Source organism: Chinchilla lanigera, unplaced genomic scaffold, assembly GCF_000276665.1.
Source record: "Chinchilla lanigera isolate Chin_1 unplaced genomic scaffold, ChiLan1.0 scaffold00012, whole genome shotgun sequence".
NCBI classification, from domain to species: domain Eukaryota; kingdom Metazoa; phylum Chordata; class Mammalia; order Rodentia; family Chinchillidae; genus Chinchilla; species Chinchilla lanigera.
Window position 1 is genome coordinate 17385387 of NW_004955413.1, and position 12464 is coordinate 17397850.

General features: G+C 37.7%; 1 protein-coding gene across 11 annotated transcripts in view; it reads right to left on the minus strand.

Annotated features, from left to right (window-relative positions):
- Window positions 1–579: 579 nt before the first annotated feature.
- Window positions 580–12464, minus strand: part of Abcc9 (ATP-binding cassette, sub-family C (CFTR/MRP), member 9) — a 124255-nt gene continuing 112370 nt past the window's right edge. For 9 of the 11 annotated variants that reach the window (XM_013511597.1, XM_013511601.1, XM_013511602.1 and 6 more), the window contains 3 exons: window positions 9703–9836; window positions 6412–6474; window positions 580–1358 (listed from right to left, as the gene is read on the minus strand). In XM_013511597.1, coding sequence (XP_013367051.1) covers window positions 1221–1358; window positions 6412–6474; window positions 9703–9836 — 335 coding nt within the window. In that variant the 3' untranslated portion in view covers window positions 580–1220. Of the gene's footprint in view, window positions 1359–5451; window positions 5627–6411; window positions 6475–9702; window positions 9837–12464 lie in introns of all 11 variants that reach the window. The other 2 variants (XM_013511603.1, XM_013511600.1) reach the window with 1 other exon arrangement.

The window sequence follows — 12464 nt, forward strand, 5'->3', positions numbered from 1 at the left end:
ACAGATGGAAGCAAACTCTTCCACCTACAAATGGACACTATATATATATATGTATCAAAGTGTGAGATATTTCCACCTTTATAGAGAGCTATTTCAGAAGGTGTGTTTAGTGCCTTAGGGGAACATTCACCTGCCATGAATGGTCTACAGTTAAAATGTATATATATATATATATATGGCCATTTGCCTATGTTTTTTGAGTTTTAAATAATGTGACACTTTAGAGTTTACAATCATAACTACAAGCTAATGAGGGATAAACTGTGGGATGGTTAGTTGGCCTACCAATGAAGGATCAAAACTAATCACTCCTTCAAAATCATTTCATTCAGAAAAAGGAATGTAATTCCTGATAGCTTATGACAGAGACTGGATAGAGAAAAATGAAAACCAATATAATTTTTCAAGTATCTAACTCTCTTAATGACCTTTCTAGTTAAGGCATTGGCATTATAGAACTTATAAATGTGAAAACGTCTTTTATTTTATTATTTGAATTTTATTTTGTTTTTTTTTGAGACAGGGTCTCACTGTGTAGCCCACAGTGGCCATGAACTCACTATGTAGCCCAGGCTGGCCTCGAACATGTGGTGATCCTCCTGCCTCAGCCTCCAGAGTGCTGGGATTACACGTGTGTGCCACCACACCCAGCTACATGTGATGACTTCTTGGTGACAGGAAACAATTTAGTGGGGAGAAAAAGAGACAGCTAAGGAAGTCATTATTACTATTGTTAACCAATACAGAGATTATTCTTATGAAGCAGATGATGAATTTAAGTGTTTCATGAGAAAACTCATCCTTCTTTTATTCTCTTCCAATGACTTTTGGAGAGTCTAATAAGGAACATTTATTCTTACAAATAAGAGTGTAATAATACTGACTACTCACTGCAACTTCTATCTGTGAGACGTATTTACTAGACTTAAACTTATGAAAACACAAGCTGCTGACTTATCACTTACAGTAGCTTACATGTTCTAATACAACCTGCTGTTCTCAAGGTAAAGTGGCTTGATCATTAGGAAAACATCAGTAATAAACATATCGAGCAGTTCTATCTTGGAAAACAGTTACACCAAAACAGGAAAAAGAAATGTTCACTTGTAAAAACATTTGTAAAAGTTTAAGGTGCCGCTCTACGAAGGTTTGATGATGATCCATTAAGCAGATTATGACTGCACTATTTAAAAATACACACATCGTTTTGAGACCCTCCTTCACATGTCTGCGCGAACAAAAGAAGCAAATACTCCATCTTCTCGGGCCAACAGGCTTTCTGGAGTGTCGTATTCTAAAATATTTCCTCGCTTCATCACAATAACCAGGTCTGCAGTCAGAATGGTGTGGACGCGATGCTGTGAATGGAAGGAATACACGTATTTTACAAACTTCAGCTCACAATAAAAGAAATGGAATATGCCTGCTTTTCACAGATTATTCAAGAATACTTATTTATGTTGGCACACCAGGAGACCCAGAAAACACAGCCCCCCCATTTTTTCTTATTTAGAGAATCATTTATTTATATACTTTAAAATGCTGGCCAATTTGGCTAGATTTTATTTGGATTGTATTAACTTTAATGTAGCAAATGCATTAACACCATCATTTTCCTGGAACCTGAAATAGGCAAATAAATGTTTGCCAAATACTTCAGTGCTAAGAGGAGCCACTGCAGACCAGCTATGTTGCATGTTACAGTTGTCTCTTGTGTAAGTCAACTCATGCCATGGACTAATACACAATCAGAAGAACCTGGGAAAGAAGTGAATTCCAGAAGACAGTATGGGTAAGTCCATTCTGACATGCAGTATTAGATCGAGTTATCCAAGACTTGAGACATGCAGTCTCTTAATTTTGGGGGTTGCTATCTCTCACTCATTCTCTTTCCACTAAAGCCTTGGGAGACAGGATTTAGTGCTACTAACTAATAAAAGCTACCTCTTATTGAGCACAGGCTGTACATTATTCATTCCGCACACAGAGTTGTAAGTCATCGAAGTATCCCTCAGCTCTGGGTATTCTCTCTTCATTTTATAGGGGAGAAGGTAGGCGCGCAGAGAGATTAAGAAAAATGGATAACAAGTAGCAGAATCAGAATCAAAAGCAGGTTCACTAACTTGCAAGTGTGAGGTATTTCTCCTCCAGCTGTTGCACAGGAAGTCCCTAATACCACTGAGGAATGTTTACCTGCATTATGGTGAACAGTGCAGTCTGTGAGGTTAGACTTGATTCACATTGGTATCACTCTCTGTTCTTTGTGCAATCTTACCAACCTACCAACTTTTGTATGCCTTCAAGTTCATGTCTGTAAGGTGGTAGTAATAACACTACCTGTCTTGGAGAATGATGGTAAGCATCAAATGAGATGGTCCACGTAAAAAATTTAGCACCTTGTCTGGTTACATATAACCAAATAATAAATGTCAGCTACTACTATTTATTATTTCCATAATTTAGAAAGGCAAAATCAGTGTGGTGAGCCTTTACACTTGCTGAGGTTAGCTCTGTCCAATAAAAATATAATGTAAGCCACATGTAGTTTTAATATTTCCTAGGAGCTGTGTTTTAAAAGTGAAAGCTATTTTCATAATATGTGTTAACTCAGTCTATCTAAAATGTTATCGTTTTGACATGCGACCAATATAAAATTATTCATGAGATCTTTTACATTTTTCTATTAGTACTGTATCTTTGAGATACACTCTGTATTTTACATTTATAGTGATTCTTTTGTTTTTGTTTATTTTTGTTTTGTTTTTTGTTTTTTTCTCTGGTACCGGGAACCGAACTCACGACCTTGCGCTTGTCAGGCAGGCACTTTTGCCACTGAGCTAAATCCCCAGCCCCTACATTTATAGTGATTCTTAAATCATACTACCTACATTTCAAATGCTCAGTAGCCACATGTGGCTAGGGGCTACCTTGTTGGACTAGGATAGTGTGCTGATGGAAGTTCCTGCCACAGTTCTACACCTAGAAATGTCATTTACTTAGTGGATACACAGTCTTCCAAAGTACCTTTCTCCTAACAATCCGAAGTCCAACTGAAAGCCATCCCCAGGGTCAAAAGTCTATATTCCACCCTGGGCCACATAGATGGGGTAGTTTCAATGTTTATGCTTTCAGAAAAACAAGCGCAGTTGTTACTCACAATCACAGGGGGATAAAAATATATACACAGAAAGCGATAAGGATGTCATTTGAGAACCCGCTCAGTGTTATGGCTTGTATGTAGATGCCCTTCCCCGCAAGCCTCACGCAGTCATGGGGCAGAGCTTTTCCGAGGTGGCTGGATCTAGAGCGTGTGGTGCTGGGATCACGGGTGTGTGATTTTACTAACTCAGTCCACCGATTGGTTGGCATAGTTGGCATAGTTCTAGCCAGGATTAAGGGTGTGAGTGCCATATCCACCATAGGGCGAATAGCCTGCATAAAATGTAAGGGACAGAAAGAGGGCAAACGTGCTCTCCCTGCCTGCTTGCCATGGACTGTTTCTCCTCTGTGATGCACCCCTGCAAAGCCATCCTGTCTTGGAGTCCTCCTAACTATGAACCGAAACCTCTACAAACTGTGAGCCTAATGAACTTTTTCTCCTTTAACTTCGGGTGTCGGGTATTTTGTTGCAGCAACACAAAAAAGGAACTAAAACACCTCACTGTCTTTAACATCCATAGACAAGCCTGTCGCTCACTAAATAATATACATTTAGGAATTATCAAAACTTAGGACAATGCCTATTTACCTTTGGAATAGAGCCATTTGGACACCTATGCAGTCAAGAAAAAAATAAACATAACCTAGGGGCTGGGGATTTAGCTCAGCGGCAAAGCGCTTGCCTGGCAAGCACAAGGTCACAAGTTCAGTTCCCGGTACCGGAGAAAAACCAAAAAATAAATAAATAAAAAATAAATAAATAAACATAACCTTAATTAACTGATAATCTGCTGTTCATTTTTACTCCAGAAAAATATTAGCTCTTCTAAATCCACATCAAAGATGTTTGAAAAAGAATTTGGCCTCTAAATTTATAAATACAGCCTCCTAAGCATGGTCCTGATATTCTAAAATAATGTTTACTAAAAAATATTAAAAGCATTGAAAAATCTTGGCTGGTGGAAATAAAGATAGCTGGTGTTTATTCCATTAAATCCAAATTTTCTCTTGTTAATAAAGTGTAGTATCAATAAGAAGAGTGCTGATGAAATTTTCAAAATGCTCCAGAGAAGTTAATCTAATCAAGGGTAAAGACTAAATCATTTTCATAAATAAAAATCATGGACTATTTGGGGGGTGTTTGAGCTTGTTTTTAGAGGCTGGAAAAAATTATTCTTTTAAAGATATTATATAATTTTTGGTGGCAGTTAACCAAAGTAGCAAGACATCTTTTAGTCAGAGAAGGAAAATAACCCTTAACGGAGCTGAGGACCTTTCTACGTCAGACTGCACAAATGTGCCGTTGTGTTTTCTATGAGCCTGTCATGAGGAGCTGGTGCTCTCTGAGTGGGGGAGAGTTCAAGGAATCCTAATGGCCACCCTCACGGTACTGGTCTTGAAGAATAGATGAAAGATATCTGTATTCAGTGGATATGGCGCATAAATCAGGTAAAATGCAACATATATTTTTCTGTTAAAAATCTAAATTGTGCTGAAATAATCTTCTTATCTGGAACCACACAACAACATCATGCTTCATGCAGAGTAAAGAAAAAGCAATCTTTTAAGTAAGAAAAGATCTACTTCCCCTCCCACCTCATTCATGTAGGGGCATTGGGAGTTCTTTTGTTCCCAGAAAGTCTCCCTACTTTCTCCAGTGTGGAAATTCTCCAAAGTATTCCAGAACAATTTTTCGAGGTAGCCAATTGTCCCACCTTTTAAATCACTTACACCTTAGTGTGCATGGAGTTGTCGGGTGACTCTCCTCCAGGGAAAAGGAACCCCAGAGGTCACTGGGAAAATGAGAAAAAGTGGGTTTTTCTTTACCTGGGCTGGATAAGGAGTTGTTTCCAGCAAGCATGAAAAAGCTGCACTTCAAAGGGTGCTTTTTTCCCCTTGCATCATTCACAAAAATGGCAGCACACAAGCATTCCATATATAACTTTCACAGCTCAGCAGTTACATTGAAGTGACCATTTAAACAGAACAATGCATGCTTCAGAGCAGGTGAGGAGCATATGATATTTCTAAACATGACTACCATACATGCTCAAGGAACAGTAAAATTTGGCTTCAGGATGGAGGTGAATCTGGGTCTCAGGTTTCATAAATGCTTGTGTGTGGAGCGTGTAAAAATATGTGCACACACCTTATTCAGTAATACACATCACAGAAGCACCTGTCCAAGCTGAGTAGGATAATAATACGCTGCACTCAATTCCCTCTGCAGCCCCCCGCCTTTGTCACAGCACTAGCTTTGCGTCACTGAGGGGACACCACTAAGATAACTACCAGAGGACGGGTACTTCGTGGAGTAGATCGTGAGAGTCTACTTGTGAGTCATCACCAAGGTAGAAAAGAGCCCATTCTTGTAGGTGAGCAAGTTTGGACCAGTGTCACACTCCACTAAAATACCCTCAGAAAAGACTAAAACAAGATCTGCATCTGTAATCGAGGAGACACGGTGCTAGAGAGAGAAACAGAAAGAAGAGAAAGATCAGCCAAGGAAAAATGCCCAAGAGGTTCTTTAAAAAACAGTTCGTGTTAAGCAGCAGGATGAACTATAGCAAGAACCCACCCATCTGCAAAGCAGAAGAGACAGAACACCAGGACCTATTTTATTTATTTATTTATTTGGCACCGGGAATTGAACTTACGACCTCACACTTGCCGGGCAGGCGCCGTGCTGCTGAGCTAAATCCCCAGCCCTGTCAAGGCCTATTTTAAATAAGCCATACCGTGGATTAGGAGGGTTTACGCAGTTCTGTCTGGTGCAATCTAAAATAGAGACATTACCTGCCCTTGCTATGAAGGAGCTCATTTTCTTCTTTTTTATTTATTTATTTTTCATTTTCTTCTTTTTTAAAACAGATAAATGAATAGAAGTTAAGTATCACTACTAGCAGAATTGGCAATGCCATTTAAGTATTTTGCTTCTGAAATTCCTCATCAGACCATCAGATTATGGGAAATAAAATGAGCTCAGAGAAATAGTACATGACCTGCTGGAACCCTTAGATTTAGGAGATGCTGTCATTGCAATTTAGGAGCATTGGGTAGAGCAGACAGCTTGGAAAAGGACACCCTTTTGAAATATAACCGTATTTCTTGCACTGTTTTTGTACAGATCAGAAAGATCATCATAGAAAAGCACAGCTCAACATTAGTACACTTTAACTGCTCATACCGCAAGATCAGAGTCTTAGAACAAAAACTCAGGAGGAGCCGATCAACCCCGTCTCCCATACTCACAGCTATGGTCACAACCGTGCGGTCTGCAAAGGCTGTCATGACCACTTTCTGCAAAATATTTTCCTGCCGAAAAATACAAATACAGTGTCAATTTTCTTGGGACTATTTTCTCTTGCCGCAACATCTCGTCCCCAAGAACACTGTCCCACTGTGCCCAGCCCTGTCTGAGCATTCTCACACTCCTCCTCAGGGGAAGGACAGAGGGAGCAGGGCCCCAAGCAGTTCACAGTGGATCCTAGAAGTGCCTTCAGCATGGAAATACGACTCCGCGGTCAAACTGGAGTGACTCCGGTTGACAGGAAATCCAGGGAAGAAAATCCAATGACACAAGCATCAAGATACTCATTTACGTGAAACCATAAGCAGCGAGGATTCCAAATGAATCCAACCCTAAAATGCTGTTGACCTTTGATTCAGAAAAAGGAAAGATGAAATCTATCCCAAAATGTGCATTTTTGACCTACAAAATATTCTAGGTAGGAATTATTTCTATTCCCATTGCACACGGTTGTTGCCATATTTTGAAAGAGGTTCTGGATAAATTTTCACCTCTTTGCTAGAGGAAAATTTGATTGGCTTACTGCTGCTTACTTCATGTTTTCTCTCTTGTCTGGTGAGGCAGTACTATCCTTATAATTGCCCTTGATATTGTACAGATTCAGTAATTTTGATGTACTTACATTTAGTGAAAAGACTTGATGAGAGATTATTTTATTGCTTTCAATTCCGTTCACCTTGAGGTTACATAATTTTGAATGGGAACTTTGATTAATCTTACTTATAAAAAAATTATGTGAAATTAGCATCTCCATTTATAATTGGCTTTTTATATGTGTGTGCTACTAGGGATTGAACCTGGGGCTTTCACACCGAGCTACATCCCAGCACTTTATTTATCTTTTCTAGTCCCTATAGTATTAGTTGCCCAGGCTGAGCTTGAATTTGCGATCCTCCTGCCTTAACCTCCCACAGTGCTGGGATTACAGGCATGTGCCAGCGTGCCTGGGTTATAATGGGCTTTTAACAATCTGAGACTATTTCACCTCTTTGGGTAGTTCTACCCTATCTAAAGCATGCAGCAAGAAAATAACATGAAACTGAGTTTTAAAAAAATGTTTATCCTCTCTGAGGTCAAACTTTCTTTCTTCTTTGTCTTTTTGAGACAGAGTTTTACTCTGCGGTTCAGGCTGTCCTTGAACTCACTTTGTAGCTCAAGCTGTCCTTGAACTCACAGTGATCCTCCTGCCTCAGCCTCCCAAGTGCTGGGGTTACAGGCATGCGCCACCACATCCAGCCTCAAACTTTCAATATCAAGTTAACTTAAAAAAAAAAAAAAAACAGTTGATGCTAGCTCCTACACAGTATGTGGTTTAATATATTGTTCCCAACCAATCCCAGCCTTCCAGACGAATCTTTTTGGTTGACTCTTTTAAATATTTTCTTTTGGAAACCAAAGTTTCTGGCTTTTTACCATTCACACACGCAGCAGGCCATTGTCAACTGTAGCTGTCACTGTTCTGAACAACTCCCTCTTCAAAGTGCTTTAGAAAAGGGTTGGTCTTGCTTATCAATAGTTTATTAAAGATTTAGACACTTTAGAACTTCTAAAGAATGATTCTTTCATATCATATAGTACTTCCATCAACTGAGCCTTGGAATTATACTGTTTTAAAAACTTATTGAAAAGTGATGGCAGTGTGCAGTGCAATAGATCACTAAAACATATGACTTAAATCTAACAAAAATTTTGTGCTCTTTCATTAACATCTTCCATTTCCCCATGTCTTCTCCGCCAGCCTTGGTAACAGTCTTTCTACAAGTAAATGAAATCATACCATATTTATCTTTCTGTGACTCGCTTCTTTTATCAACATAATGACCTCTAGTTCTACTCATGTCACAAATAACAGAATTTCCTGCTTTTGAAACACTGTGTAGTATTCCATTATCTCTATAGATTACAATTTCAATCCAATCATCCATGGATGGAAAGTTAAGTTGCATTCATATCTTGGTTATTGTGAATAAGGCTAAAATGAACACAGTAATGAAGATGCCTCTTCAACAAACAGATCTCATTTCTTTTGGATATATGCCCAAGAATGGGATTGTAGGACTGATCATATGGTCGATCTATTTGTAAGGTTTTAAAGAACCTCCATCCTTTTCCCAAAATGGCTCTGCTAGCTTACATTTCCACCAACAGTGTACAAGGTTTCCTTTTTCTCCACATCCTCACCAACAACTGCTCTTGTCTTTTTGATAATAGCACTAAGTTGTAGTGATCTATTAAATTGGGTGGTGACCACAGTCAATAATATATATATATTTTTCAAAATTATATACTTCAATGTTGCTGAGACAGATTTTTAACATTCTCAGTATAAAAAATGATGAATTTCTGATCATGTGGATATGCTAATTAGCTTGACAGAAGTCTTCTGCAATACATACACGGATCAATACACACACAGCACTATCATGTCCATTAAAAAATCAATCAATAAGTATCAAAACAAAATGAGCAAGGAACCTGACTAAAGGGTATCTAAAAATTATTTGTCCTTTCCATACAACATTTCTACAAGTCTAAAATTATCTGGCAACGTGAGTAAACATTGCATTGTCTCCCTAGTTAAGAACCTGAAAGAGCAAATAAAATCTCAAAGGTACAATAGATATTATGAAAGAGAAAGAAACTGCTAAAAAGGAAGGAACTTAGATGAGGGAAAAGAGATAAGAAGGAAGGAAGGGGAAAAAAATATATATACACACAAGGTAGCTAAGATCATTATACTACTAATTTCTATTGCTTTATTGAAAGGAACAGTTAATGTTTAATTGTTTGACCAATCTTACATGCCTATATTTGTTTATCTGAGTAACCAATTAGAAGATAACAATATGTAATACAGCTTCCATTGTTAATTTCCTATCATCTTGTCTGAAATTCTGTATTGCTGTTATTGTTTTTATGTTGCTTTGTTTATGTCTGTGTGCTTGTTAATATGCTTTGATTCTCTTATCTTTAAAATAAAAAATAAAATTATGTTACAATAAAAATGTTAAGAAAGGGGAAAAAGTGAGGCAGAATTTATTTTATGTTTATTGGTAGTGCAAACTCCTTTAATGCACGTGTGGTGTGTCTTTTATTGCATTTCTTATTGTGATCACTGGCTGATCCAGGAGATGATTGGGAAGTCATTTAAAACGGTAGTATGGGAGATTCAGAACCCAATCAGGAACAACACTGACTGTCATTTCCGTGCACATTTCGAGAACTGCACTCACCGTGGCCATGTCAATGGAAGCTGTGGCTTCATCCATGATGAGAATACTGCTTTTGCGGACGAAAGCCCTGGCAAGGCAAAACAGCTGTCTCTGCCCAACGCTGAAATTCTCCCCACCTTCCGTGACAACTGCGTCTAAATCAGAAGAAGAAACAAAGATTTCATTAGTGAAAGGGGACGAATGCCCTCCTTGGGCAAAGTCATGAAAAATATACCAGCCGAGCAGCACATGGGAGATCCCTGTGTACTAGAGCAAGGATTTCTTACGGAAGGACAAGGTGGGACTGTGCTCTGGGAAAGGGAAGAGGTCACTAGGTCAGTTACCTCCTGGCAATAGGATGTACCGTGTTGTTAAACACTGCGAAGGTTAGAAGACCTTGGGAATTTTCAAGTTATTTATTGTAATTCTATAAATGCCTTGTCCAAGGTCACACTTAGCAAATACAGTGGAGCTTGATAAGAAGTATTCCCAGTTCCAACTCCAGTTCTCTTTCGGTTCTGCTGTCCTACTCGACTGTAAGAACCAAGTGGACAAGGGCTGGGTTGGCTTTTGTTTATCTATGTATTTCTAATGCTATGGTATCCCAGATGGACACCAAATACAACACTGAAATGGATAAGTGAATGATGTATCCCCATTAGGATTAACTTTTTATTTTTTGATGTTTCCATCAACATTAAATAAACTGCTATTGTGAATTTCAGATGAATTCTGCTTTCAAAAATTTCTTTTATTAGAATTCAAACACCTTTTAGTCAAATCCTGGAGGGGTGGTGGGAGGGATTTCTAGTAATCAGGTTCTCACTCCATCAGATTTTTATAACTTCTCATGTTTGGAAGCTATGCATTCATTTTCCTAATTTTAATTTGCTTAATAACTTAGGTAGCTGCTGAATATTCTTTACCAGGTTTGGCCTGAACCAGATCTTTGTTAAGAAAACTCGTGTCACCTTTGTTAAGATGGTGACACAGTGAATTTGGTGAGTTACAAAGTGTAAAGACAATCCCTTATTGTTTAAACTACTTTAGCTACATATATCACAACCACAAAACTTGAGACCTACAATTTAGAACAGGTTCACATAGCCCCCACGTTAAGGAAAAGGGCTACAAGCGCTTATCTTTCCAATTGTTAATGGTGGTGGTGGAGGCAAGTCTCTAAATGCCAAGAGAGAAGGGCTATAAGCATGAATCAATGTCTCAAGCAGACTTACTGGGCTCCCCACAGGAAATAACAAAAGTTACTATGGGAAAGTTCATCCAGAGTTCTGGAATTACTCCCATAACTGACACTAGCAAGGTCAATAAAACTTCCCTTAAAGACATACTGTCTTAATTTTTGCTTGTGGTTTGCTTCTACTTGGGACTTAATTAAAATCATAAAAGTTCTTGTTTTTGAGTAGGCCTTTCTTTCCAAATAAATGAACAAATACACATGGTTTTGTTTTGTATGTTGACTTTTTTAAAAAATGAGATGCCAAAACAACACCATCAATTTGGCAACTATATATTGTGTATTAAAATTAGAATATAAAAAAGCTGTTAGTGTTTCTACTGCTTTCTTAAATGGCTTCAGATTTTAAGGAAGCAAAAGTCAAAAATTATAGATGTCCATTTTTATGAATTAAGGAAGATATGAACTCTTATTAACATGTTATTCTTTCATTTAATCATCATTTATTGGTCAGAAATTGGACTGAATTTTTTAGTGATTGTTTAAATACATGTTTCATTCTTTACATAAATGGCCAAAACTGATCCCACAAGATAATCATACAACATAATGTTCTCAAACAAGATGAAAATTACATTATGTAAGTGAAAGAAGAAAGTGGTAACCAATGTGGAGAAATGATCTTTTCTTTTCTTCTTTTTTATAAGCATGCAAATATGATCAGAAAAAATTAAGCATTAATGGTTCCTTTTAATAAACCAATAGAAATTAGTAGTATAATTATCTTAGCTACCGTGTATGTGTGTGTGTGTATAAGTATATATATATATATATATTTTTTTTCCCTCTTCTTTCTTTCTTTTCTCCTTTCCCTCAACCCAGTTGTTCCTTCCTTTTGAATAGTTTCTTTCCCTTTCACAATATCAATTGTACATTTTGGATCTTATTTACTCTTTCAGTTTCTTATACTAGGGAGACAACACAATGCTTATATATGTGAGTTTGATTTAATTCACTTATGAGTATGGTCTCTAGTTGCATCCATTTACCTATAAAAGCCTTAAGTTTTTCTTTATAGCTGAGTAATACTCCATTGTATAAAACTACCACATCTTTTTTATCCATGATGGGCATTTGGGTTGTTTCTAAGACTTAACTATGACAAATTGCACTGCTATAAACATGGGTGCACATATATCACTGTGGTATGATGTTTTCAGTTCTTCTGGGAAGATACCCAGAAGCAGATTAGGTGGGTCAAATGGGACCTATAATCCTAGTTTTTTGAGGAATTCCACATGGATTTCCATAGTGGTTGTACAAGTCTACACTCCCACCCACACTGAAGAAGGGTTCCTTTTCCCACACAGCCTCACTAGCATTTGTTACTGGTTGATTTCTTGATGATAGCCATTCTTTCTAGGATGAGATGGAATCTCAGTGTTGTTTTAAGTTGTATTTCTCAAATGACCGATGATGTTGGACATTTTCTCATATATTTATTTGCCATTTTGCATTGCCTCATCTGAGAAGTGTGTATTCATCTCAGATGACCATTTTTGGATTGGGTCTTTGAATTTTGTGGGCC